Source organism: Protopterus annectens, chromosome 3.part1 (assembly GCF_019279795.1).
Source record: "Protopterus annectens isolate FY-2018-M chromosome 3.part1, PAN1.0, whole genome shotgun sequence".
NCBI lineage: Eukaryota > Metazoa > Chordata > Ceratodontiformes > Protopteridae > Protopterus > Protopterus annectens.
Genome location: NC_056732.1, coordinates 1,913,162,925 through 1,913,189,776, shown reverse-complemented (window position 1 = coordinate 1,913,189,776; position 26,852 = coordinate 1,913,162,925). Strand labels below are relative to the sequence as shown.

General features: G+C 41.4%; 1 protein-coding gene across 4 annotated transcripts in view; it reads left to right on the top strand.

Annotated features, from left to right (window-relative positions):
• LOC122798823 (ubiquitin carboxyl-terminal hydrolase 2-like) overlaps nt 1-26,852 on the top strand; it is a 1,648,319-nt gene that overhangs the window by 510,110 nt on the left and 1,111,357 nt on the right. For 2 of the 4 annotated variants that reach the window (XM_044067948.1, XM_044067949.1), the window contains one exon: nt 26,637-26,749. The exons of 1 other annotated variant lie outside the window; for it this stretch is intronic. In XM_044067948.1, the coding sequence (XP_043923883.1) occupies nt 26,637-26,749 (113 nt within the window). The remainder of the gene's footprint in view (nt 1-26,636; nt 26,750-26,852) is intronic. One more of the 4 variants, XM_044067950.1, reaches the window with a different exon arrangement.

Below are 26,852 nucleotides of genomic sequence, written 5' to 3'. Positions count from 1 at the left end.
GGAGGCTTGTTTGTGAAGTCTAGCTGCAAGGGGAGTAAATGTCTTGAGTTTGAGTAGTTTGTAGAGTTTGGATCATAAAAGTAAGTTAGACCTTTGTTTTATGGGCATTTGTCTTTTTTTCTAGGGTGTTACAGTGATACTGACAGAGAGGTGAGTTTGTAATGAATCAGCAGATGCTGTTAGTAATAGTCTGTAACGTAGCAATGTTTTTCCTGGAGGCAGAAGCAAAAATGTGGAGCCTATGTTCAAGATGAGAAAGGAGAACTCCAGTGCCAATGGCTGCTGTGGTTGTTTGGGTTAGAAAAGAAGAGATCGTTTTGGTCCAGAAGAGGAGGGAGTTTATTTTGGCTCTCACTTGTCTATGTGGAAATAGAAGTTTAGTGACTGATCAAACCACAGTCCTAGGTATTTGAAGGTGGAGGTTGTCTCTGTGGATTGGTTGTATAGGTCAAAGATAGTTAACGGGTCAGGTGCTTAGTGAAGTTACTGTGAAGTTCCAAAAAGCATACTTTTGATTTTGGTGAGGTTGAAAGGTAGTTTATGGCTTATGAGCAGAGCTTATGTAAGTCCTACTGGAGTTGGAATTGAATGTTGATGTGTGAGTGACCTGATTGCTAAATGAATATGTCATCAGCATAGAGGATAAGTGGGAGATGGGGGAGATCATAAGCACGTTTGTTAATGAATATGGAGAAGAGGAAGGGGGCAAGAATAGATCCTGGAGGTACACCTTGGTAACAGGTGCAGATTCTGATTGGGAAGATCCTGTTTTAACTCTAAAGTGTCTGTCATTGAGGATGTTTTTAAACCAGACAGCAAAGTCTGGACTGCTACCCATTTAATTGTTTGTTTTGGAGGTGATAGTGGTCAGTGAGGTGAAATGCCTTTGTCAGCTCTGTAAATAGGGGACCTGTAAGGAGGCCACTGTCCGAGTTTAGCAGGATATTGTCTGTTTTACATTAGTGGGGTACTCCTCAAATAGATCTTTTTGCCTTCTCTCTGAAAAGACCGCTTCCCTATTTCTGTTTTAGAATGACAGAGACCAAAGTGCTGTCATAGTACTTCATCCAGTCCAGACTCTATGTTGTTTGGAGGAGAGTAGATGGTATCTCTGGATATAGAGGGAGAGTTGGGTGTAGACTTGTCTTTTCAAGAAGTGCACCCAGAATTTTGAGGATGGGTATATGCTGGAGGTGACAGGTTTCTTTTACGTTGGTTTGCTTTGGGAGGAGTTTAATTAGAGCAGTTTTCTATATCTGTGGTAGGATATTTTTTGAGACATAGGTTATAAATGTAGGTGAGAGGAAGACATGGATGATGTCTGCAATGATATATGAACCAGGGGGTTTATGTTGTCAGATCCAGGAGGGGTGGCAGAGGAAATATTTTCAAGTAGACTAGAGACTTTTTTGGGATGTATGCATTTGAAGTGGAAGAGGGGGAAGAATGGAGGTGGGGTGGGCAGTACATGATCTGTGAGAGGTGTGGGGTTTATTGATGCTGAGTGAGTGAGTTTAGCTTGATGCTTTGCAAACTGTCTAAATGATAAATCGCTCTGATATGATGTACCTAACCCTAAATTTTGCACTTTGTGCCAAATATTCTGAGACAAGTAATAAAGCATCCGGTTAACTTGGTGTTTGCAAAATTATGTCTTAAACTTTTGATTGCAGCTGGTTCAAGGTCGCACACTATGTTCGCAGGTTTTGCAGCAATTGAGCATTCAGCAAAGGTGTTAAGAACACCATTCCATATCATATTATAAGTCTTCAGGGACTTCAGTTTCATTGATGTTGAAATAAATTGGAATTCCCTATAACGTATACTTATTTCATTGCATCCATGCACTGAGTATAGCTCCATGTATTTGCCCCATTAACAGTGTACATGCCATCCACAATCCACATCTCACAGCTTACAAGGTCCCTTATGTCAAAAGCTGGCAAAATAAGCATCTTTATATGGCTGCGACTATGCTATATTTTCCTGTAGATGAACTCTCCGTTCTGCATTTGCCATTGATTGATATCCATGTCAACAATATTCCGGTTTACTCAACAGGTGATGTTCTTCGTGTTTCACTGTTGCAGTCATTACATTTGGGTAATCTGCTGGCAGGTTGCCCTCAGTCGGCCTGAATTCCAAAGTCTTGGGTCCTGCGTCAGTTGCTGTCTCTTCCATGACGTCAGGGGTATAAAACAAGCAGCCGACGCCATTTTCTTTAGTATTTCTTGACGTGCGGTGCCCAAAGCAGAAGCAGTTTACAAGTGCCGGTCGGCCGACTCCTGAAATTTTCGAATTCGAGTTTCAGAACCGAAGACTTCACTAAAGCTAAGTACCCCGTTGGGGAAACTTTTTTCTTGCTCCATACCAATGTCAGAAAAAGTTAATAATTGTATTACTTGTGGGAAGCAAATACCTCATAAGGATTTCCATTTATACTGCATTCCTTGCCTAGGCCCTGATCACAATGTGCCTGACTTTCGGTTTTGTGCTAGATTTAACCAATGCACTGTTAAGCGTCGGTATATTTTTGCCTCAAAATATTTTGGAACCAGATTTAACTGCCCTGAAATGTCGTCGGATAACAATCCGACTACCGGAGTACGCAAAAAATGCAAAGAAAAAGGCAGACACACCCCGTTGAGGTCCAAAACTGACGATGAAGCTTCTCCTAAGTCAGTCGCCGGTACTCAGTGAGACACTTTCGCAGCTCCTGATGCCCGCTACTTTCAAGTCGCAGGCCCCTACCGAGACCTATGCGAAGTCCGGCACGCCGCGAGATACTCTAAAAGTATTGTACCCATGGATGTCTCTCTCTCAGATGGGTCCAGAGCTGCTGAGCAGGCACCGGCTTCTGAGGGTGTATTCAGGCCTCAACATTTTTATATAAAATGGATGACAGCAGCAAAACCAAAGACAAAAGCAACTTCTAAAGCTAAAAAACTGACGCATGAGCCACGTGCACAGGCCTCTATGCCTAAAAACAAATGATCAAAATGGCTGAAGACTTAATTACCTGGTTAAGTGTCCCCATCCCCCTCCTGATAATAGGTCTAGGCAATACACGGATTACGAATCTTCAGATCAGGGTTCTATTTCTTTTGATTCCTCTTCTGATCAGGAATTATCTATTCCTCTCTATGAGGATTCTGATGCAGAGGAATCTATCCCATCTGCATCACCTCCTGAGGATTATTAATTTGGAGAAACCTTGCATACTTTAAGGGAGCATTTTCAGTGGGAGAGTCAAGATTTTTCAGAATCAAAAAGAGTCTCAGGGATTTCCTTCTTCTCCCTCAGCACAGGCCTTTAGCCATACCCCCTGTTTTGGACATTGTGGATGATGTGTTTTCGGAGTCAAGCTTAACTCCTGACTCCTTACCTCCGGCTCCCAGCAAGCCCGACAGATATTACAATGTCCCAGACTCTCACAAATGTTTTATTTAGAAACCCTGCTGCTGACCCTGAAGCTATTTCACCGGGTCCAAAGGGAGTTAAGGCCTCTACAGCAAAAAATCCTACACCCTCTGACAGAGATTCAAGGGCACTGGATAGATGGGGAAAGAAGATTTATACATCTGCAACCTTGGCAGTTAGGACCCTAAACTGCCAGTTTCATATGCTCAAGTATCAACAACATGTTATGGGATTGCTGAAACAGAAAATTATGTTGATTTCTGAATGTGCAGAAAATAAAGAATTGCAGGACTTATTGCATGCAGCTGAACAGGTTGGAAAGCATACTTTGCAATGTGGTTTTGATTCCTTAGAGGCCTCCTGCAGGGCCACAGTTACTGGATCTGTGATTAGGAGGCATGCCTGGCTAAAAGAGCAAAATTTGCCTGATCATGTTAAAGCTAAATTACTGGATGCACATTTACAGCATGATATGTTTGGTATTAAGGCAGAAGAGGTTTTAAAGAAAATGGATGACAAAGTTAAGTCTATGCAAACTGTAAAAGACTTCTTACAAGTGCAACCACCAAGATTCAGTAGACACTGGCCTACACAAAATTGGTCCTTTCCTGTGTCCGACAGAGCTCAAAGGGGAAAATCCAGACGCCCTAAAGGTTCTAGATACCAGACACAAGATTCTTACAGGTCAAAGCAATGGGGTACTTCTACCTCCAAATCTGTAGGAGATAAAGCTCAACCCTACAGAAAACAGTCCCAATGACTTCCCTCTGCCATCTCAGCACCCTTAGGGGGAAAGGTAGCACTTTTTGCTCAAAATTGGCAGTTAATAACCCAGGACAAGTGGGTGCTAAACATAGTATCACAGAGATGCATATTCTATTTCTATACTCTGCCAATGACAAACGGTTGGCCGGATCTGCCAAAAAATCAATAGGCAGAGACACAGAAACAGGTTACGTCCCTCATGGATATGGGGGCTATTCAGCCAGTACCAGAACAAGAAAAAGGACAAGGTTTTTACTCGACTGTTCTTGGTACCCAGAAAGGACAAGGCCTGGAGGCCAATACTAGATTTATCAATTTTGAACACCTTCCTAGACATTCCAAAATTCAAAATGCAAACTTTGCAGCAGCTTCTGCCCATGCTGGGCAAGAATGATTGGCTGGTGACATTAGACCTAAAAGAGGCATACCTGCATGTCCCAATAAGACAATCATGCAGAAGATACCTCCGTTTCAAGGCTGGCTTAATGCATTATCAATTCTCTGCACTGCCCTTTGGCTTATCTACTGCGCCCAGGGTCTTTACAAAGTGCCTGGTACCAGTAATTGCTTTTTGCAGACAAAGAAGTATACAAATATATCCTTACTTGGACGGTTGTCTCATTCAAGCAGAGAACAAGGATATTCTTCTTCAGCACCTGGCGTTTGTGAAAAGGCTTCTAACATGCCTAGGGTACACAATAAACAAAAAGAAATCACAACTGGTACCCTCTCAAAAGATAACATTCCTGGGTGCAAGCTTGAATACAACTGCCCAGATGGCTTTCCTCACGCCAGACAAACAATGGCAACTGACTACTTACTTCAAACTGATGGCAACAAAGACCCAGTTATCTGCAAGACAAATTCTGCAGGCTTTGGGTTTCATGGCATCCTGCATTCTACTGATTCCATATGCAAGACTGCATATGAAGAAACTTCAATGGTACCTAAAACGTTTATGGAGTCAACATTGTTACAGTCTGGAAACAATGATCCCTCTCATTCCCTGCCTACAACAGGAGTTTCTATAGTGGGCAAAGGCATGTCACCAGAACATGGGACAGCCATTCACTTTAACCCTGCGAGCCAAACCTTAACAACAGATGCATCAGATTATGCATGGGGGGGCCTACCTGGCGGGAAAATGCATTCAGGGCATATGGACCCCAAAACAAATGCATCTGCATATCAACCAAAAAGAGATGTTAGCTGTTCAAAATGCCCTGACAGCCTTCAAGGACTTGCTTCATCCCGGACAACTACTGATAAAGAGGGACAACACCACGGTTATGTGGTATATAAACAAGCAGGGGGGGCACGCATTCATACCCCTTTTGCAGACTAGCCATGGCACTGTGGGACACAGCTTTGACTTACCAAGTACATCTACAAGCTCAATTCCTGCCAGGAAAACAAAATACTCTGGCAGACGACTTAAGCAGAAACCTTATGGACCCTCACGAGTGGAAACTAAATCCACAAATCTTCAGCATGATAACAGAGAAATGTGGGAGTCCGGACATAGATCTATTTGCCTCTCCTCAAAATTATCAATTGAAAATATTCTGCACAAAGACTCATCACAGATAAGCATGGAAAGTGGACTCCCTATCCTTCAGTTGGAAAAACCTATCAGTCTACGCCTTTCCTCCTCTGCCTCTTCTTCCCAAGGTCCTACTAAAAGTCAGACAAGAGAAACCAAAGATGATACTAATTGCCCCGGACTGGCCATGCCAATATTGGTACCCAATCCTAAGGAACTTGTCTCAATACCCAGCTTGGACCTTACCTCAAATACCTCAATTACTGTCCCAGCAAAACAATCAGATCCTGCACAATCGGCTCCAAACACTGAACCTGGCAGCATGGTTGATCATGTAGTTATACCAACAACACCTCTCAGTAAAGCTGTGATGGATGTCATTTTGGAAGCCAGAAGGCCTAGTACTAGAAAATCTTATGCTGATAAATGGAAGAGATTCTGTGCTTGGAATCAAGCTCAAGGAACTGATACAGCAGAACCAAATATTCCTCAAATATTACAATACTTAACTGAGATGCTTGACAAAGGCCTATCTTTTTCATCAATAAAAATCCATGCCTCTGCCATTTCGGCACATTACAGTACAGAGCCACCAATCTTTTCTCATCCTTTACTAAAGCAGTATCTTAGAGGAGCCAAAAATGTAAGGCCTCCCAGAAGTGGGAGGGTGGCCTAATAGTTAAGGTGTTTGCCTTACAAACACAAGGTGCAGGGTTTGAGTCTCACAAGGGATAATTGGCTAGGCTTAAAATGGCTCACAAGGGCAGTTAGCTTAGTACCAACCTATGAACCTAATACCTGCATGGGACCTCAATTATGTTTGAAAAGCTCACCCTGCCTCCATTTGAACCAGCTGCTACTGCAGATGTAAAGTTCTTATCATGGAAAACAGCTCTGCTCCTATCAATTACTTCAACAAGAAGAGTCTCAGAGCTACAGGCCCTCATGGCTGTGGAGCCTTTTATCATATTTTACCCAGACAGGGTGTCTCTGAGGACCAAGCCTTCATTTATGCCTAAAGTGGTTTCTAGTGTGGCTCTTAACCAATCTATTCATCTGCCAACCTTTTATCCAAACCCGCAGAAGAAGGGGGAGAGGATTCTGCATTCATTGGATGTACACAGACAGCTAAGATTGTACTTGAGTAGGACTAAAGCTCTAAGAAAAACTGAGCAGTTAGTAGTGACATATGCTGCAGGATCAGAAGGAAAGGCTATTTCAAAGCAGATTATTTCAAAGTGGATAAGCCACTGCATTTGTTTCTGCTCCTTACACCATGGCAAACCTGTGCCGAGGGCATTAGGTCTCATTCCACCAGAGCTGCAGCTACATCAGCAGCCTTTCTCAGAGGAGTACCTACCAAAGACATTTTAGAGGCTGCTACTTGGAGTTCTGTTCACACTTTTACAAAGCATTATCATTTGCCTCTCTTCTCTAAGTCCAGGGCAGGCTTTGCCACTGCAGTTCTGCAGGGCCTTATAGCCGCCCCTAATGCTGTTTAGCTCCAGCCTCCCTTCCATAGCTTTGGGATTCTACCCAAATGTAATGATTGCAACAGTGAAACACGAAGAACATAATACAGTTGTGTACACTTACCATAAATGTAGATGTCCAAGTGTATTCACTGTTGCAGTCCAGGTTACCTGCTCGCCATCCCCCTTTTTTTCTGGAGTTTCTCTTTCCTTCACTATCTTCTACAATCTGTGTGTTGTATTTGCTTGTAGATGAAGGTAAAGTTTGTATTGTTGCATGTATATATAGTTTTTATATATATATATTTGCTACCTTTTTGGGGGCACCTGACATCTAGGGTAAGAAAAACTAAAGAAAATGGGAGTTGGCTGCTTGTTTTGTACCCCTGACGACCTGACGTTGTGGAAGAGGAGACAGCAACCGACGCAGGACCCAAGACTTTGGAATTCAGGCCGACTGAGGGCAACCTGTCAGCGGATTACCCAAATGTAATGACTGCAACAGTGAATACACTCGAACATCTACATTTATGTTAAGTGTACACAACTGTACTTTGCACATTATTACTGCCTTTGTAACCACCAAATAGTTTGAGATAATGACTTCTTGGTCTTGAAGTTTGTGAAGAGGTTAAGGTTGCGAGCTGTATTCACTGTGGTACAAGGCTTGATTCCTTCAGCCCTAGTTTGCCTTCTGTGTTACACTGAGCAAGTCGCTTATCCAACCATTGCTCCTGGTTTGCTCCCGAAAGGGTATGTTGTCCAGTGGGTCCACCTGGTTAATAGGATTATTATTATTCCTTCCATGCATCTGTACAACATCCTGTGGACAGTTGCTGACTACTTCACATGGGAAGTCCCTTAGTATGTCGCTCTATTTCTGATTGTTGTCATGACATTGTACTTCTTGGCAAGTCTGTACTCTGGCAGATGTGAGTGTGTGATGGGCTTCTGTAACTCACTACTGTTTTTGTCACCAGTTTTATTGTTCTCCCTTTACAATGTGCAGTACTTTTATTTTTACAGTACCAGTAACATATAGTGCTGTTTTCCCTGTCTTTATAGTACAGATATCCATTAATCAGTAGCATGTTTTCCCCCTTTTGGGACTTTACAGGAGGATAACATTTGCCAGGAATACCTGGTGATACTACAACACTTGACACTCCTGGTTTAGTGTTGTCTGTAACTAAGGAGACGCTGTTTACTCATTAAAAATATTGCAGCACTTTTGTATGTGTGGAATATTTTGATGTCACCGTGTAGGTGCGTATGTTTCCTATTGAATATCTCACGCAGCAAATACTTTTACATGACTGTAAGAGACACATCTCTTTTAGGCAAGACACATCAAACATATATTAAAATTCTGTGGAAGGTAAGCTGCATCTCCATATTATTTCTATAGCTATTTATTTGGCTATGATGTTAACAAGGTGTGTTCGGTTCTGTTCCTCATATACAGTTGCATGTTTCTTGATGCTGTTCCACCAAGCTGAATTCACATACCTGCAGTATATCCATAAAAGATCTATATTCTGTGTGTGACTTGATACAACTCTATGAAGCAGAATGCGTAGTGTTCATTCTTTTATATTGCCACAATGTAGGTTTGTATGTTTGTGGACACATGATGTCACACTGCACGCTACAATGCCACAGAAAAGTCATTTGTACATCATAGTGTAACTTGTACATACAGCTGTGAAGAAATTCATCTTTCTATCACAGCTGTATTGGAGGTGCATGTGTATGTGTGACATTTTACAGATTGCATTTTTGTACTTTATGAAATATTAGCTTGCTATCACACAGTACTCGGTGATCCATTTTGACATTCAGGGGTGTCCAACCTATTGGCTTGTTAGGGCCACATTGAGTGAACAGAAATTGTCTTGGGGGCCGCATATAAAACATCATATAGTTAACTCTTTTGCTGCCACGGGCGACCAAAGTCAACCTCCTGGCTGTACTGTAGGTGCATTTGAACAATGAATAAATGTAATAAATGCCTAATATTTGTCTTAAAATTCTCATTCTCATTCTAATTCTAATTCTCTAATCTAACAGTTAACTCTAATATCTTAGTTAATATATATATATATATATATATATATATACATATATAATTACAAATAAACATATATTCACTACAGCATTTCTCACTGGGAAAACCACTCCAGCAGTCCCAACTACGTAAAATGTCAACATTAGCAGCCCTACAATACTATAATCCACAAAAATAAGCCAATAAATTTGCAATAAAGTAAAGAATTAACATTACTGACTTAATAAAACAATTCTAAATAAACTACAAGAGGGTCTCACCCAAATGACTGGTGCCAGAAACATGGCCTCAAGCTAAATGCCAAAATGCATCATCATCCCTTTTGGGAAGAGTGATGTCCCCACAAATTATCACATTAATAACAATGTTGTAAGCAAGCAATCAGTTGTGAGGTGCTTGGACAGCCAGGTTGATAAAAACCGAACTTTTGACCACCATGTTGTCTCCGTTGTACAGAAAGCTTTTTACATGGCCCACCTCATTAGTAAGGGTATCTCATCCAGTGGTCATAACATCCCTGTATTCTTCCTTTATAAGTGCCATTACTGAGTGCAAAGCCCCTTTTGGCATGTGCCTCAGCAAAACACCCTGCCAATAGAAAGACTACAACCATTTCTGACAAAAAAGGTCGAAGGACTAAATTCACTTAGTTATCCAGACTAAAAAGCTTCTTGCTCTCCCCTGCCTCTCACTGGCCCCTATAAATTTCATCACTGGCTTGCTTTCCAGGCTAAGAAAGAGCCAGCCTTAAGAGACTTCCTCCACCTCAAAAATACTGGTTATACATAAAACGCTCACTACAAAGACCACAGCCGTCACTGCAACATAAACAAGCCACTCTGTATGTACAGGTTCTTGATGAAAAACTTCAACATTTGTAAAAAGTTCTTCTCATTATCAAACAATGTAGTTCAGCAACAAGACAACTGGATGGATAGCCATAAATATACTCCTTGAGTAAGTAGCATAGTCTTCATCAAACCGGATGGAAAATCCACATACTAAACTTTCCTAGCTGGATGGCTGAGATCTAACATTGGTTACTCAAGTCTACTTGCCTAAGAAGAGGGGTCTATTTAACTAAGAATTCCATTTGCAAAAATATATTCAGTATACATATTAAATCTCTCTCTCTTTTACACACACACACACGCACACACAAACTCACAAAAGGAGCCCTTACTTCTAAAATAGACAACCTCAGTAATCACATGACACACACTCACTGAATGAAATTGTCTGTAAGTAAAAATATCTGAAAAAACATCATACTAGAGATGGACTTATACATCCAATTTCCTACCACCAAAGGACCATCAATAAATTAGCAAACAACTACTCAGCAAAAAGTAAATCAATAAGAAATCCATAAACTCTCTAAGATCATACTACATACTGGAGTAAACATATAACTTCCCTCCAATCTAAAGCCATTTGACAGTCAGACATTTTAATTTGTTCATAGGTTCATAGGTAGGTACTTTGGTATCGGCCCGAGGGCCTGTGTAAGCCAATCCAATAAGGTTCCCTGGCTTACGCCACCCAAGAAAGTTATTTTCCTGTGCTACTGTCGAGCAGAGACACAGAAGTGATCACCGGGGTGTATTTCCTATTTCCCATCCACTCATCAAGATTTTTCTTGCAGAGTGTTAATGAAGAACTTTGCTTGACATAGATGGGTAGCCTGTTCCAGAGTATAGGAAGTCTCTGGGACAGGAATCTATCCCTCCAGCATGTCTTGCTTATTGTGGTGACAAGGTTTAGGTCCCTAGAGTGTGTATCTCAGAGGGATTGGGATTTCTTTAGGTGTAGCATGTCCAATAGCTCTGGGTTTGACATAGCTTTATATGTTAGGCAGAGATCACCTCGGAGTAGGCGATATGCTACAGAGTAAAACTGGAGTTTTTTGAGACGGTCAGTGTATGGCATCTGTTTGAGGCCAGTAATCCTCTTTGTGAGGTACTTCTGTGGCCTTTCCAGCTGCTGCAGATGTCTTGTGAGGTACATTCCAAAAGGGGCGTTGTACTCTATAATGGGTCTAATGAGTGTCGACTAGAGTGGAACAATTACCTTTTTTCCTGGATGAGAACTCTTTTATGATGAGGTGTGCCGCGTAGAAGGACTTCCTGACTACTGTGACAATGTGACTATCAAAGGACAGACTACTGTCCGCCTGGGTCCCAAGGTCTCTTATCACACATTCGGTGTTAAGTAGACTGCTGTCTATGTAGTATTTCATGCGTACAGAATTTTTACCAAAGTGCAGAAGTTATTCACAGACTGACAGTTTACTGAGCTGTCCCATTAGCACTCTATGCTTACGTCCGAACCAATGAAGCATACGTGTCAATTCCAAAAGAATTAAAGTAGTTTAATAAGAAGGTTATTTGCAAGGTTACATGGTAGTTTATACTGGAAATAAGCAAAGATATGAAAAAGGCTCCGTTTCTTGTAATTATGCTGAAAAGTCTTCCAAGGTAAATACACCCTTCTGATTTAGTATGGAACCGTACCTCTCAACCTTAGAGCAAGAAATCTGGAGAAAGAGAAAAATAAAAGTGGGACACAGGCCCAAAAATAGTTATGCTTCACAGACACCATTGAAACAAATGTAGCTGCAAACATTATATATCACTTATAATCTTTCTATCCCATCATTGTCAGGTAAGTATTATATGGCTCATTCAATCCTGCCTTCTTTTGCAACAAAGAAAACCATGCTTTGAAATGACAAATGCATTAAAAATAATAAATAAAACACATTGCATCCACATCGTGCAACTTCCTACCTGCAAACAACCACAGAGCTTTCACTGAAACTAGGGCTGCTTATTTCCCAGTAATGATAGCTTTCCCTAATTAAGTCTAATTGAATACAATCTACCAGGATATGGACTACCTGAAATAAATTAAATTATGGCCTGCAAATTGCAAGTGCACTTTGTTTAATTAAACTATATTTCTAAGCCCACTTACTGCATTTTTTCAGTAACATCCCAATCTCCATTTCCAGGTCACCTTACAAGACATTGGCAGTGGTGGACTTGGCATCCTCCAGATCCCTACAGGACCACACTCATACTGCTAGCATTGTCCATTAAATGTAAATATCCATCCACTGCAAATGGCAAGAAGCTATATCTTAACAAATCTACTTTTGGCATTCCTAGTACCCAAGTAGCAGGTTTTGAAACAAATAACATATTCTCCACAGTCTGTAAGTCTCTGTCTTTAATAATCATCTACAGTTGCAGCCCTCCCAACACACCAACACACACATACACACTAAAACCCCCAACATTTAAAACATGACATTGTGCCCACCTGATTTGCCAGTATTGATGATCCACCAAAACTATACTTATTGTTGTCCAATCTGCCACTGCTTAGAACCCACCAATGACAAAACAGTACTAGGTGCTTTTTTGTTTGTCAGAAAAAAACAATTCAACTTTATATGCTACAGACCCACAAAGTCAGTCCACTACTGACCCATTAACCTTAGGCTGCTGTCTCATTCTTACTCCCTGGAACTGCATTACCTTGGATGACTAATTTTATTTCCTAAGCAAAAGACACAAATTGAAAGATGAAGCGAAAATCCATACATTTGAGAGGTATGATTTCAAACTGAATACAATACTCTCTCTGTCAGGAAAGCCACAATTTAATGAAAGTGTACTTTTAATGTATGATATATTTGAGAGCTAATTTATTTGTGTTCAGTCGGTAGATTGATCGCCATTAGCCTCTTTGTGCATGTGTCTCTCTCTGTCTCTCTGTCATACACACACACACACACACACACACACACACACACACACACTCTTCTTCTACTTTCACATGCACAAACATTCTGCTTTCATGCATGCACTCACTCATTCACTCCCTTCGTACTTACCTATTAACACAGGTAAGTGCTGTCCCCTACAAAGGCAATGATGGCGAATCCATGCACGAGTCCCTCTTCAGCGAGAACACACACTAATTCTTTGGCACAAAATAACGGTGGGAACACACAGATCCTTCTTTGGCGCAAAAAATTCAAAACTAGAATGGTGCTTTGGTGCAGGCGCACACTGACAGTTATAGGTCACAGGTGTGAAAAACACAAAACAAAAAAAGTGTTTTGGGGCATGCATATATCGATGTTGTAGTTAGAGGTTGAGGGCCGCATAAAAGAGGTCTGAGGGCCGCATGCGGCCCATGGGCCGCAGGTTGGACACCGAATGTTCAGCATTCCCTAGAAGCGATGAATTGCACATGCAATGTTTTTAGTCACCATGTAAATCTTGTGATCATTCATTTAAAAATAGTATGTAGAATGTAGGGTGCATACAGTGATTAGCTTGTCATGTGATTCACAGAAGGTGCAGAGAGTGCAAATCTCATAGAGGCTAAGTCACCTCTCCTTTCTCAGTGTATTTAGTAAGTCTCTTGACATTACAAAATGCTAGAATACTTGCCACCAGATTGTCCAGGTGATTAAATAGGTACGGGTTTCTTCCACTTCAGGGAAATCCATGTGTGTAGATTGGTATTCAAAGATGTCCTCCTGTGATCACTGCTGCAGTATTAACTCATGGGATATCCTGCCACATTTAGCTGGATGTTTGGCTAACCTACCAAAACATGGACTCCCTCCCCTACTGCCTTCATCTGATATGTGACCTCAGTCCAGTGGAGGCAGTGGTACAAAAAGGAGTTTTGGATGCAAAATATCTCAGAACTTTCCTGCCATTGTTCAAAACCTAAACTTTTGTTTTGGTGTCTGTTTGTCAACCACATTATTTGTGCCTCTTCCTTTGCTGTTGTGTAGGTAATTATCCATACTGGGAATGCTTCTCTTTTTTTTGCATTTTCTTAAGTTTTGTATGTTTCATCAAAGAAGGGGAAACGGGATTAAGGGAGGCAGATTTCTCACAGAAATCATTATACTAAATGCTTGTTTTCTGTGAGAATAATCGCACTGTAATTGGGCTGAGCACTATCTGTCAAACAATCGTGCCTAAGACTTTGCGTAGTTGTCTGTCGTCTTTGAAAATTTATCTTGTGAACCAAAGACTTAAAGCTCTTGCTTAGGGTAAGATGGCATCTGAAACCTTGACAGCTGACTTCCCTTCGACTCTGGAGAAGAAGTCAAAGAAGCTTAAATTGGAGACTTCTGCAGGGTTGGACCTGGACATCTCCATTGTATCACTTGATTAGACCTCAGACTGTCTGGCTGCTTCTGCTGTAGTGACCGTGTTGTAAGCCAACATCGCACAGCTGTCATGCACATTCATTATGTCCAGCCAGTCATCCACTTTGTCCTAGAAGGGGAACCCAGCAGCTTATATGAGAGGGACAGGATGACATACCTGACATGAAAGGAAAAAGGATCCCTGTATGTTTAATTGAGGTATGTCAGGGCTCAGATCCTCCACTCTTAGTAATGGCACATGTCAAATCTAAAAGACAAAAAACAGTGTTTCCATCTATGAGGGATCCTCATCAGGGCTAGCAGGATTTTACATAGGATGTTTTTAAGATCATTATGTATCTAAAACCACCTCCTTATTTTTCTGTTATTGCTACTCCTCCACTTTCTTCCTTTTCTCCTCTTGAGCATAAGGAAGAATCCTAGGATGAAGAGCAGTCTGATTTAAATGGGGATGATTCTTTGGTGTACTCATCCCAAAATCATTCACCTGTTACTTATGCTTCTGATGAAGAATATACTTTATCTCCTTATTCTCGTAAGGAAGAGCTTTCAGAAGAGGTTTTATACTCTGCTTTAAATGTGTGTGCCTAATCCTGTGGCCATTCTCCCTGTTGTAGAAACCTTGTTGGATACCTTCTCCTCTACATTTGAGTCCTGAGTCACGGCCTCCTGCTCCTAATAAGCCAGATTTTATAAGGTGTCAGACTGTTAAGTTCTCGTAGTTCCCATACAAGAATCCTGATGTTCTTCGTGTTTCACTGTTGCAGTCATCACATTTGGGTCATCTGCCTGCAGGTAGCCCTCAGCCAGCCTGAATACCAGAGTCTTTGGATTTCTGCGTCGGATGCTGTCGCTTCTTCCATAACGTCAGGTCGTCAGGGGTATAAAACATGTAGCCGACGCCATTACATAAGTTTTTCTTGCCGTGCGGTGCTCGAAGCAGAAGCAGTTCGCAAGTGCCGGTCAGCAGACTCCTGAAATTTTTGTTTCCGAGTTTCAAACCCGAAGTCTTCAAAAAAGGTAAGTACCCCGTTGGGGATCCTTTTTTCTTGCTCTAACTGATGTCAGAAAAATTTAACAATTGTCTTGCCTATGGAAAGCAAATACCTCATAGAGATTTTCATTCTTACTGCGTCACCTGCTTAGGCCCAGACCACAACTTCCCTCACTGTCGGTTTTGTGTCTTATTCAACACCTGAACTATTCGTCGTCAGGCTATTTTTGTAGCTAAATACTTTTGTTCTCTATCTCCGTACTCCGAAGTGGCTTCGTTAAGCCATCCGACTACCGATCTTACGAAAAAAATGTAAGGATAAAGACAGAGACAGACCGCATAGGTCCAAAACTGCCGACGACGCTTCCATTAACCTAGTCGCCAGTCCGCCGGTACTCAGTGAGGCACTTTCGCAGCCCCTGATACCAGCTACTACAGATTTGCAGGCCTCTACTGAGACCCATTTGGAGTCCGGTATGCCGAGAGATGATGCCTCAACTATGGAACCTGTGGATGTCTCTACCTTGGATGGGTCCGGAGCCGCTGTGCAGGCACCGGCTTCTGAGGGTGTATTCAGCCCTACAGACTTTCATATTAAACTGACAGCATCATTTCCAACTAAAAGTACTGAATTTCTCAGGCGTAAAACTCTCACTACGCCTAGAAAACCAATGACCAAACTGATGACTCAGGCCCATGTGCCTCATAAACAAATGCTTAGAATGGCTGAAGACCTTATTACCTTAATTAGGGGAAGTCAGCCTTCCCCCTCTAAGAGACCTAGAACCGATTTTCTTTCTGATTCTTCTCAGGAATCTGATATCTCTGCTCCTTCTGATTACCAGGCTTTCCCTTATCTACTTATGGGGATTCTGATGCAGAGGTTTCCATTCCCTCTACTTCTCCTCCAGAAGATTTTTCTTTTGGTGAAACTTTGCATACCCTTAGGGAGCATTTCTGCTGGTAAAGCCAGGACTACTCTGAGTCCAAAAAGAGACTTAGGGAATTCCTCCTACTGTCTCAACACAGGCCTCTAGCTATCCCTCCTGTTCTGGCTATTGTAGATGATGTTTTCTTGGAATCTAGCCTTACTCCAGACACTTTACCTCCAGCTCCCAGAAAACCTGACAGGCACTACAGAGTACCTGACTCTCACATGTTCCTCTTTAAGAATCCTACTGTGGATCCAGAGACCATTTCCCAAGGACCAAAAGGCATTAAGGCTACTACTGCCCAAAACCCTACCCCTTCTGATAGATTCTAGAGCCTTAGACAGATGGGATAAGAAGGTTTACACTTCTGCTACTTTGGCCATTAGGGCTCTAAATTGCCAGTTTCATATGTTAAAGTATCAGCAGCATATTATGGGATTACTTATGGGACTACTTAAACAGAAAATGATGTTGATTCCTAACTGTGATGAACACAAAGACTTGCAAGATTTAATGCATTCTGCAGAACAAGTTGGTAAACATACTTTGCAATGTGGTTTTGATGCTTTAGAAGCATCTTGCAGGGCTGCTGTCACTGGATATGTACTTAGAAGGCATGCTTGGCTTAGGAAACAAAACCTGCCAGATCATGTTAAAGCTAAATTGTTGGATGCACCAAGACCGCCTTTTTGGCAACAAGGCAAAGGAAGTCCTCAAAAAGATGGAAGAAAAAGCTAAATCTATGCAAACTGTTGAAGATTTCTACAAGTACAGCCTCCCAGATTCAGTAGGCATTGGCCTTCAAAGAACTGGTGTTTTGCAGTCCCTTCCAGGCCTTCTCAGTCCAAACCCAAGAACAGCAGACCACCAAGACTTCAGTCTCAGGCTACGCACAGATCTAAGCAGTGGGGGGCTCCCACTTCCAAAGCAGGGAGTAGTAAGCCACCCCCTACGGAAAAATGGCACAATGACTTAAACCTTAGCCCTTCCAAGCCCTGCTCAACTACTTGCCCCCTTAGGAGGAAAGCTCGCCCTGCATGCAAAAAAATGGGAGCTCATTACCCAGGACAAATGGGATTTGAACATAGTTTCCCGAGGATACAGATTCCACTTCCACACACTACCAACCCCAAATGGGTGGCCAGACCTCCTCCCAAATCAATGGGTGGAGGCCCAACAGCAGGTTCTGTCCCTTCTCAGTTTCAGGGCTATTCAACCAGTCCCAGCAGATCCAAGGGGACAAGGTTTTTATTCAAGACTGTTTCTGGTACCCAGAAAAGAAAACTCCTGGTGCCTTATCCTGGACCTCTCTATTCTCAACACCTTTCTGGTGATTCCAAAATTCAAAATGCTAACTCTTCAGCAGGTTTTACTTATGCTAGCCAGGGATGCCTGGCTGGCAACCCTAGACTTAAAGGAAGCTTACCTACACATCCCAATAAGAGAATCCTGCAGACAATACCTACATTTCAGGGCGGGCTCCATGCACTTTCAGTTCTTTGCACTTCCCTTTGGCATATCTACTGTGCCCGGGTTGTTCACAAAGTGTCTAGCTCCAGCCATTGCATTTTGCAAGCAGAGAAGTATTCAGATTTACCCATACCTGGACAATATTCTGATTCAGGCAGAAAGCCAGGACTTGCTATTACAACACTTGGTATTTGTAAAGAAACTTCTATCCTCATTGGGGTACACCATCAACAAAAAGAAATCTCACCTAGTACCCTGCCAATAGATTGTATTCCTGGGAGCAAGCTTGAACACAACTTCCCAGATGAAAAACCCAGCTCTCTTCAAGGAAAATGCTGCAAGCCCTGGGGTTAATGGCCTCTTGCATTCTGTTAATTCCATATGCAAGACTGCATATGAGGAAACTCCAATGGTATCTAAAACGTTTGTGGTGTCAGTATTCTCAGGACCTGGAAAGAATGATTCCTATCATTCTTTGTCTAAGGACAGAGTTCCTTTGGTGGGCAGAGGCCTGCTACCACAACAAGGGACTCCCTTTCACTCAACCCCCTGCCGCCCAAACCCTAACAGCAGACGCATCAGACTATGTATGGGGGGCTTACATGGCAGGGCAGTGCATTCAGGGCAAATGGAACCCGAGACGGATGCACCTGCATATCAACCAAAAAGAAATGTTAGCTGTACAGAATGCTCTGACAGCCTTCAAAGACCTTATTCTCCCAGGACAACTATTGGTAAAGACAGACAACACCACAGTTATGTGGTACATAAACAAGCAGGGGGGAACCCACTCCTACCCTCTTGGCAGACTAGTCATGGCTCTGTGGAGCACAACCTTGAGCTACCAAGTGCACCTACAAGCTCAATTCTTGCCAGGCAAACTAAATTCACTGCCAGATGACTTAAGCAGAAATCTCATGGACCCACACAAATGGAAACTAGAACCCAAAACATTCAACCTCTTGAGGAAAAAATGGGGGACCCCAGAGGTAGACCTGTTTGCCTCCCCTCAGAACTACCAATTGAACAAATTCTGCACCAGAACTCCCCTCAGTCAAGCTTGGAAAGTGGATGCCTTGTCCTTTGCCTGAGAAAGCCTCTCAGTTTATGCCTTTCCCCCCTGCCTCTCCTTTCAAAGGTTCTACTAAAAATCAGACATGACAAGCCAAGAACAATACTGATTGCACCAAACTGGCCACGCCACCACTGGTACCCCCTGTTGCGCAGTCTGACACTGCTACAATTATGGCACCTGCCTCAGACCCCTTCCCTGCTGTCCCAGCAGGCGGGGCAGGTTCTGCACCCTCAGCTTCAAACCATGAACCTTGCAGCCTGGCTAATTCCCTGAGCCGTCCTCTAGCATCCCTCAGTAAGCTGGTGCGGGATGTCATTCTGGAGGCAAGGAGGCCTAGTACCAGAAAATCCTATGCTGAAAATTGGAGAAGATACTGCTCCTGGAGTCAGGCTCAGGGGATGGCCACAACGGTGCCCAGCCTACCTCATATTCTAGAGTACTTAACATAAATGCTCCACAAGGGCCCATTCTTTTCCTCAATTAAGATTCATGCCTCTGCCGTTTCAACACATTATAATACTGAGCCACCCCTCTTCTCTGACCCCCTGCTAAAACAATTCCTTAGAGTAGCCAAAAATTTATGACCCCCCCAGGAGAGCTCCCACTCCAGCCTGGGACGTTAACTTTGTATTGGAAAAGCCCACTCTTCCTCCCTTTGAGCCAGCTGCAACAGCAGAGTTGAAATTCCTTTCTTGGAAAACAGCCTTACTTCTAGCCATCACTTCAGCAAGAAGAGTGTCAGAATTGCAGGCCCTCATGGCAGTGGAACCCTTCATTATCTTCCATACGGGCAAGGTTTCCCTCAGGACTAATCCTTCCTTTATGCCCAAGGTGGTGTCTAGTGTGGCCCTAAACCAGTCCATTAATTTGTCTACTTTTTTCCCTAATCTACAAAACAAAGGGGAACGGATACTGCACTCTCTGGATGTGCACAGACAACTTAGATTCTGTTTGGACAGGACTAAGCCTCTCAGAAAAATCTGACCAGCTGCTAGTTGGCTTTGCTGCAGGGGCAGAGCGGAAGGCCATTTCAAAGCAAGCCATTTCCTAATGGATAGCCCGTTGCATTAATTTCTCCTACAAGCACCATGGAAAACCTACCCCACAGGGGATAAGATCAGATTCCACCAGGGCTGCATCTACATCTACGGCATTTCTCAGTGGAGTCCCTACCAGGGCCATCCTGGAAGCTGCTACCTGGAGCTCTGTACATACCTTCACCAAGCATTACCACCTGCCTATCTTTTCTAAATCCAGAGCTGGATTTGCCATAGTAGTCTTGCTGGGCTTAATAGCTGGCCCTAATGCTCTTTAACTACCTCCTCCCTTCGTTAGCTTTGGGAATCAACCCAAATGTGATGACTGCAACAGTGAAACATGAAGAACATAGTACAGGTGTGTACACTTACCATAAATGTAGATGTTAGAGTGTATTCACATTTGCAGTCCTGGTTACCCTCCCTACAGACCCCTGACTTCTCTTGGCTCTACCTTTCCTTTTTGTTTGGTATATATCTAGACACTCTATGTGTAGTTATGAAGGTGCTTCCTTTAGGACTGCAGGTACTGGTTCAGTTCTGAATAAGTTTTCATGGCTTAGACTTCAGCCTTTGTTTGAGGATGTGAAGGCTAAATTGTGGATTCTCCTGCAGATAGCATCTTTTTGGTTCTGCAGCTGTGGAACTTTTCAAATCCTTGTAGAAGAAAAAAGTAAGGTCTTGTAGAACCTAAAACAAATCTTTCTTTCTCCTGTGCCAAAATTTCAGAGCAATTATGCTTCTAAAGCTTTTCTGTGTAAGGATTTGAAATGTTTGCAAAAGGGTAAAAGACCTCAAAGGAGGTGGTTTCAGGAGAAGTCTCAACAAAAGCTCCAGAGGTATTAAGTCTTCATTTCAAGAGAAATCACCTGCCTTGTGACTATTTGCCTCCTCTTCTAGATTCTACTCACCTCAGCGTGTTTCAGGTATGCCTGTCTCTAAGGCTACCTCTCACTCTGCCAGTTTGGCAAATGATAACTTCAGACAAATGGGTTATGTCCATCATTCAGGAAGGATACAGAATATCTTGGAAGGCCCTGCCTTGTCTTTTAAGAATTCTACAGCCTCTACAGAACCAGAGTCTTCTTATTCTGCTTCTTCAAGACCTTTTTTTTTCCTCAACATACAGTAGAGCTGGTTCCTCTGTTACAGAGGAGAGGGTTTTGTTCAAGAATGTTTCTGGTTCCCAGAAAACAAGGAACTTGGATTCCTATTTTGTATCTCTGCTTCCCGAGTACTTTCCTGAAAGTCATTGCTTCCAATGATTTTTCCTCAGGCTTGCATGATGACTTTAGACTTAAAGGGTATTTATCTTCATATTCCTAGTCATCCTCATTTCAGGAAATTATGTCTTTGTGTGTCTTCATATCACTTTCAGTTTGATGCTTTCCCCTTTGGTCTTTCTACAGTACCAAGAATATTCACAAAGTGCTTAGCTCTTGTTTTTGCTTTTTGCTGACTTTAAGCTATTAAATATTTCCTTATCTAGACAATCTTCTCATTCGGGTTCCTATGTAAGATCATCTACTTCATTTGCATTCTGTAATGTATTTTCTGACCAGGCTGAATTTTACTCTGAACCTAAAGAAGTCTTGCTTAATTCCATCTCAGGATTGGATTTTCCTGGGTTGCAGAATCAACATATTATCAATGATAAGTTTTTTTTCTTCCAGAAGACAAGGTCATTTTCCTAATAGATTACTTTCAGAACCTTCTTTCCTTGGATGTCACAACTGCAAGGGAGGTCCCCAGAGTTCTAGACTATATGGCATCAATAATTCCTATGGTTCTTTTTGCCAGCTGTATATGAGAAAGGTATAGTGGTATTTGAAGTTGGTTTGGACTTGACGTTCAAAATTCCTTTTCTGCCCTTCACCAAGAAGGAGTTGTCTTTTTGGAAAGAACATGTTTCAATGTAGGGATGCCTCTTCTACTTCCTTCTTCTTATCAGGAACTCTTTACATATGGCATGGGGTGCTTATTCATAGGAATTCAGGGTTCAAGTATTTTGGTCCTACTAGAAAAGAAGAGATCAAATCAATATAAAGGTGATAAAAAGATTTATTCTAGTGCTTCAGTCTGTCCATCATCTCTGGACTCTGGGTCCTCTTCAGGTCTTCACAGACAACACAAGTTATGTGCTACATTAACAAGCAGTTGTGCACTAAGTCTTACTGCCTCTGCAGATTGATAGCTTGGGAAATTGCAACTCAAGTAACACTTTCTCCAGGCTTTGTATATATCCTCGGGGAAACACAGTAGCAGATCTGTTGAACAGATCTAGAGCAAATCCTTACGAATGAGTGTTAAACAGAGAGATCTTCCTGGACATAGATCTGTCTGCAGTGTACCTCATTGATAGACAATCTGCCTTCTTATGCAGTAGACAGCTCGGACTGTTTTGTTCAAGGCTACCATGCCTTTAGGCATGGAGAACAGATGCAGTGACCTTTCCATGGTAAAGGAGTTTGTTTTATGCTTTCCTTCCAATTCTTTTGATTTTAAAAGTTCATCTACATATAAAGAAGGACAAACAAAAAATCTTGATGACTCCCTTTTGGCCCGGGCAGCATTAATTCCTCCTCCTAATTTATCTGGCAGAGGCAGTCATTACAAGTTACCTCATAGGCTGGACTTACTTTCACAGACCAAAGCTCCTTGAGTCATCCAAGGCTACAGACTTTGAATCTGACTTTGGGTGATAGAGTTTTAATTCCATTTAAGATGTCATTAAGATTTTGCAGGAGGCTAGAAAGGCAAATATTAGAAAATCTCATGTTTCCAAATGGAAGTGATTTTTCCCTTTGCTGCTATACACAGAACCATGATCCTTATCAAATGGGTATTCCCATATTCTAGTTTATTTGTGAGAATTGTTCAATGCTATTTTTCTTCTATTAAAGCTCATTTTATAGCTATTTCTGCTAGTGCTCCCTTTGGATCCATCACTGTCTACTTGATTTGAGGCAAAGCAGTTTTTGAAAAGCATCCTTAATATTTGATTGCCAGGAAAGACTAGGCCTCCTTGGGATTTGATCCATGTTGTGGAAAAGCTTACCCTGCCTTTTTGTGTCTACTGCCTTTGCTTCTTTTGTATTTGGAAAAGTGTGCTGTTAGTGGCTTTGACTTCTGCTAAGATGTCATAAGTGCAATAAAATGTATATTCTCAAGGGAGGGGTGCCTAACGGTGTCATGTCTGACAATATTCCACAGTGCAAAAGTCAGAATTTCTGAAGATTTATGCAAATGTGGGTATTCTGTCACATGAAATAAAGTCTGCAGTACTGCAGTCCAGTGACAAACAGAGCTGCACAAATACAGATAAGTTATGGCAAAAGCTATTAAGATTGTCATCCTGCAGTTTTAGAATATAGCAATAACCCATCACGGTGTGGGTAATCGGATTACCGGTTGGCGTGGTTTGGTCGCCTCGACCAAACAAAGACAACCGTGGGTAACCAGATTACCCACACCCAGAAGTGAGTTATTGCTTATCTATGACATTATTTAAGAAAATAAATAATTACTTTTCTTAAATAATGGCATATAATGCCTCTTTACTGTCCTTCTGCAGCTGTCTGGTATCATGGCAGTTCTGATGTACTCGCGCATGCCCACGCAGTACATCAGAGTTGCCAAAAGCAACGGAGAAAGCAAGATTTCTGTTGCTTTTTACTGTTTTGCTATGTTAAATGGGTTTAACATAGCGAGACAGCTTTAAAATAAGCAACGGAGATCACGTTGCTTATTTTTAAAGCTGTCTCGCCATGTTAAACCCATTTAACACAGCGAGACAGTTTTAAAAAAACAACGGAGAAAGCAAGATCTCCGTTGCTTTTACATACTGTGTCGCTATGTTAAAGGAGTTTAACATAGCGAAACAGCTTTAAAAAAAGCAACGGAGATCTCCGTTGCTTTTTTTAAACCTGTGTCGTTATGTTAAACTCTTTTAACAAAGCGAGACAGTGTTTTAAAAGAGACTTATACTAATGGAAAAAGTCCAGGCGACCGGACCTTTTTCCATTAGTATAAGTCGATTTACAATGTGCACGCTGGCCAATCAGCGTGCACGTTTTGGAATATTAATGGGGGGTCATGGTATAATATAGGAATATTCCATCTCAAGGATTCAGTCTCTGACCAGCTGAGCTGTTGATGAGCAGGATGTTGAAAACATTATCTGTTTCAACTGTATGACCTGTGTGAAAATCATTAAAAAGTAAAGGAACTTTGCCTACCCTTTTTTCTTCCCCTAAAGAATTCAGAGAGAAATCGGGAGAGACAAGCACTACAATAACAGGAAATGCAGTAGACTATCTAATTTGTAAGATATAAATTAATAAAGCAGGAAACCACAGGAAATTAACAGTTTGAAGATGAAGTAGTCTGTCCCAGTCAGCCAACAACCCTATATTTGCAGAGAAGTAAAGAGGAAAAGAGTTGTGGGAGGAATAGCAAGCACTTATGTACAGCAAATTCACCAAAGTTCCAGGAGTGAGAGCAACCAGAATTGTCCCAACTTGTCCTTTCACAACAAAATATATACCATGAAAACTGTGGTAACCATGAACTGCGAGTGAGAGAGAGAGAGAGAAATTCTGTAAGTCTTGTCTCTACATAAAACTCTAATGCAGCAAGAGTTGTCTCAAATGGAATATCTCATTGTAAACATGAATAGTCTTGTTACATACTCTGCATCTGGAAGACAGTTGGATAAACCAGGTACGTATATGGACTGCCTGAGAGCTAATTACAATTCTGAGGACTGAAATGTTATATTTACTTAAAGTATATTTTGAAAAAGTTCAAACGTTTTAATGGCCAGTGACACGTTTAGCATAGTTAAGGTTAATTTTCATGCCTGCTACCTCAAAGAATGTGTATATCTATGTATGTGTGTGTGTGTATGTATGTCTGTATGTATGTATGTATATATATATATATATATATATATATATATATATATATATATATATATATAGGTGTGTGTATATAAATTATATATATATATATATATATATATATATATGGTTCTGCTTCATATCATCGAATTATCATTTCATCGAATTTCAAATCATCAAGACCAAATCGTTGAAAATTCATGTCATCGAAAACTCATATCATCGAATCTCAAATCATTGAAAACTACAAAGCAACTACAAATAACATCCCAGACACTGTTTATTTTTATTTATTTTTTTTTTATTTAACATTTGTTGACCGGGAAAGTCCGACTAGGTTCCACAGATCCTGTTTTCAGCGGAGGCCCGGGGAGAAATGCTCCAGAAGCATGTCTTTAGAATGTGGGAGGAAACCGAGTACCGGAGGGAAACCTGTGAGCAGGGAGAACATGCAAACTCCACACAGAAGGCACCCAAGCCAAGAATCAAACCAGAGAACCTCTTGCTGTGAGGCGACAGCATTAACCGCTGCACCACTGCCCTCTGGCGCTTACCTACCTCTACTACGTTTACATGGGCAAGCCCCCCTGCACCCCCCTGTAATTACATATACCAACTCCAAAGTCGCACTACAGTGGGGTTAAGAAATTACCTCTTTCCCCCACTTTAGTGCGACCTTGGAGTTGGTATATTTATTTACGGGGGGGTGTGGGGGGGCGGAGTAAAAACTTTGTGGAATGTTATTTGTAGTTGCTTTATAGTTTTCAATAATTTGAGATTCGATGATATGAGTTTTCGATGAAATGAGTTTACGACGATTTGGTCTCGATTTGAAATTTGATGAAATGATAATTCGATGATATGAAGTGGAACCATATATGCATGCATATATATATATATATATATATATATATATATATATATATACACACACACACACACACACACATATATTGATCTATTTATATGTCTATATATATATATATATATATATATATATATATATATATATATATATATATACACGTATACAAATAATATATTTGTGTATGCATATTCATAACTAAGAAGGAAGTAGTATATAACGTATATAGCTTTAAATACTAATAAGCCAGCCACAGGAAGCTGCATGTAATGTTGTACACACATTTCTCCTACAGAGTTCACACTAAAGACCTCATCAACTACATCTTCAGTGTCTTAGCCTTATTTACTCTACATCCAGACACCAAAGTATCCTCAGTTATGAAAATATATTGATTCTTGGTGAATTGGTTGATCTATGAATGGAGTCTTCCTGATGCGTCAAGATAACCCTGCTGTTGTTCAGTTGTCAGACTCTGCCATTGGCTAGATTATCAATTGTTAGCAATGGAATGTTGAAATTTTCTTGATTTGCAGAAAGTTACTGGCTAGTGGCCATTGGAAAAACTAGTGGGTGTGAGGGACGTGTACACATATATAGCTGACATCCGGTATCATAGCACGTGTATTCATGAGAGCCCACCCATTAATGAACTTAGAAAATTCCCAAAAAGAATGCCATATTCTGACTGGTGGAAAATTTGAGCCCAGCGATAGGACCCATTAAGTAGATCAGCTTACAGGTTAAAGAATGTGCTACTTATTTCTTGCAGAGTTATGCTAGTTTAGGACTATGCTGCCTTTGGCTGTTTCAAAAAGGTTTGCCTCAGAAAACCTGCATTTATACACAAGTCATTGTGTAAAGACTGACAAGATGTTTTTAATTTTCTAGCAGTTCCAGTGTGCATACCTTAGAAAAGGCACTGTCTAAATTATTTAAAAAGTTATCATCTAACAGCTCGAGCATAGGAACAAAAGATGTGACTCGTGCTCTGAAGATTGATGGTAGGTACTAATATAATTCTATGTGTTCTTGATCCAACTGTCTGAACCTATAAATAAAATATTTGAACCTAGTTATAAACTGATATGGTCCAAACGTTTATAA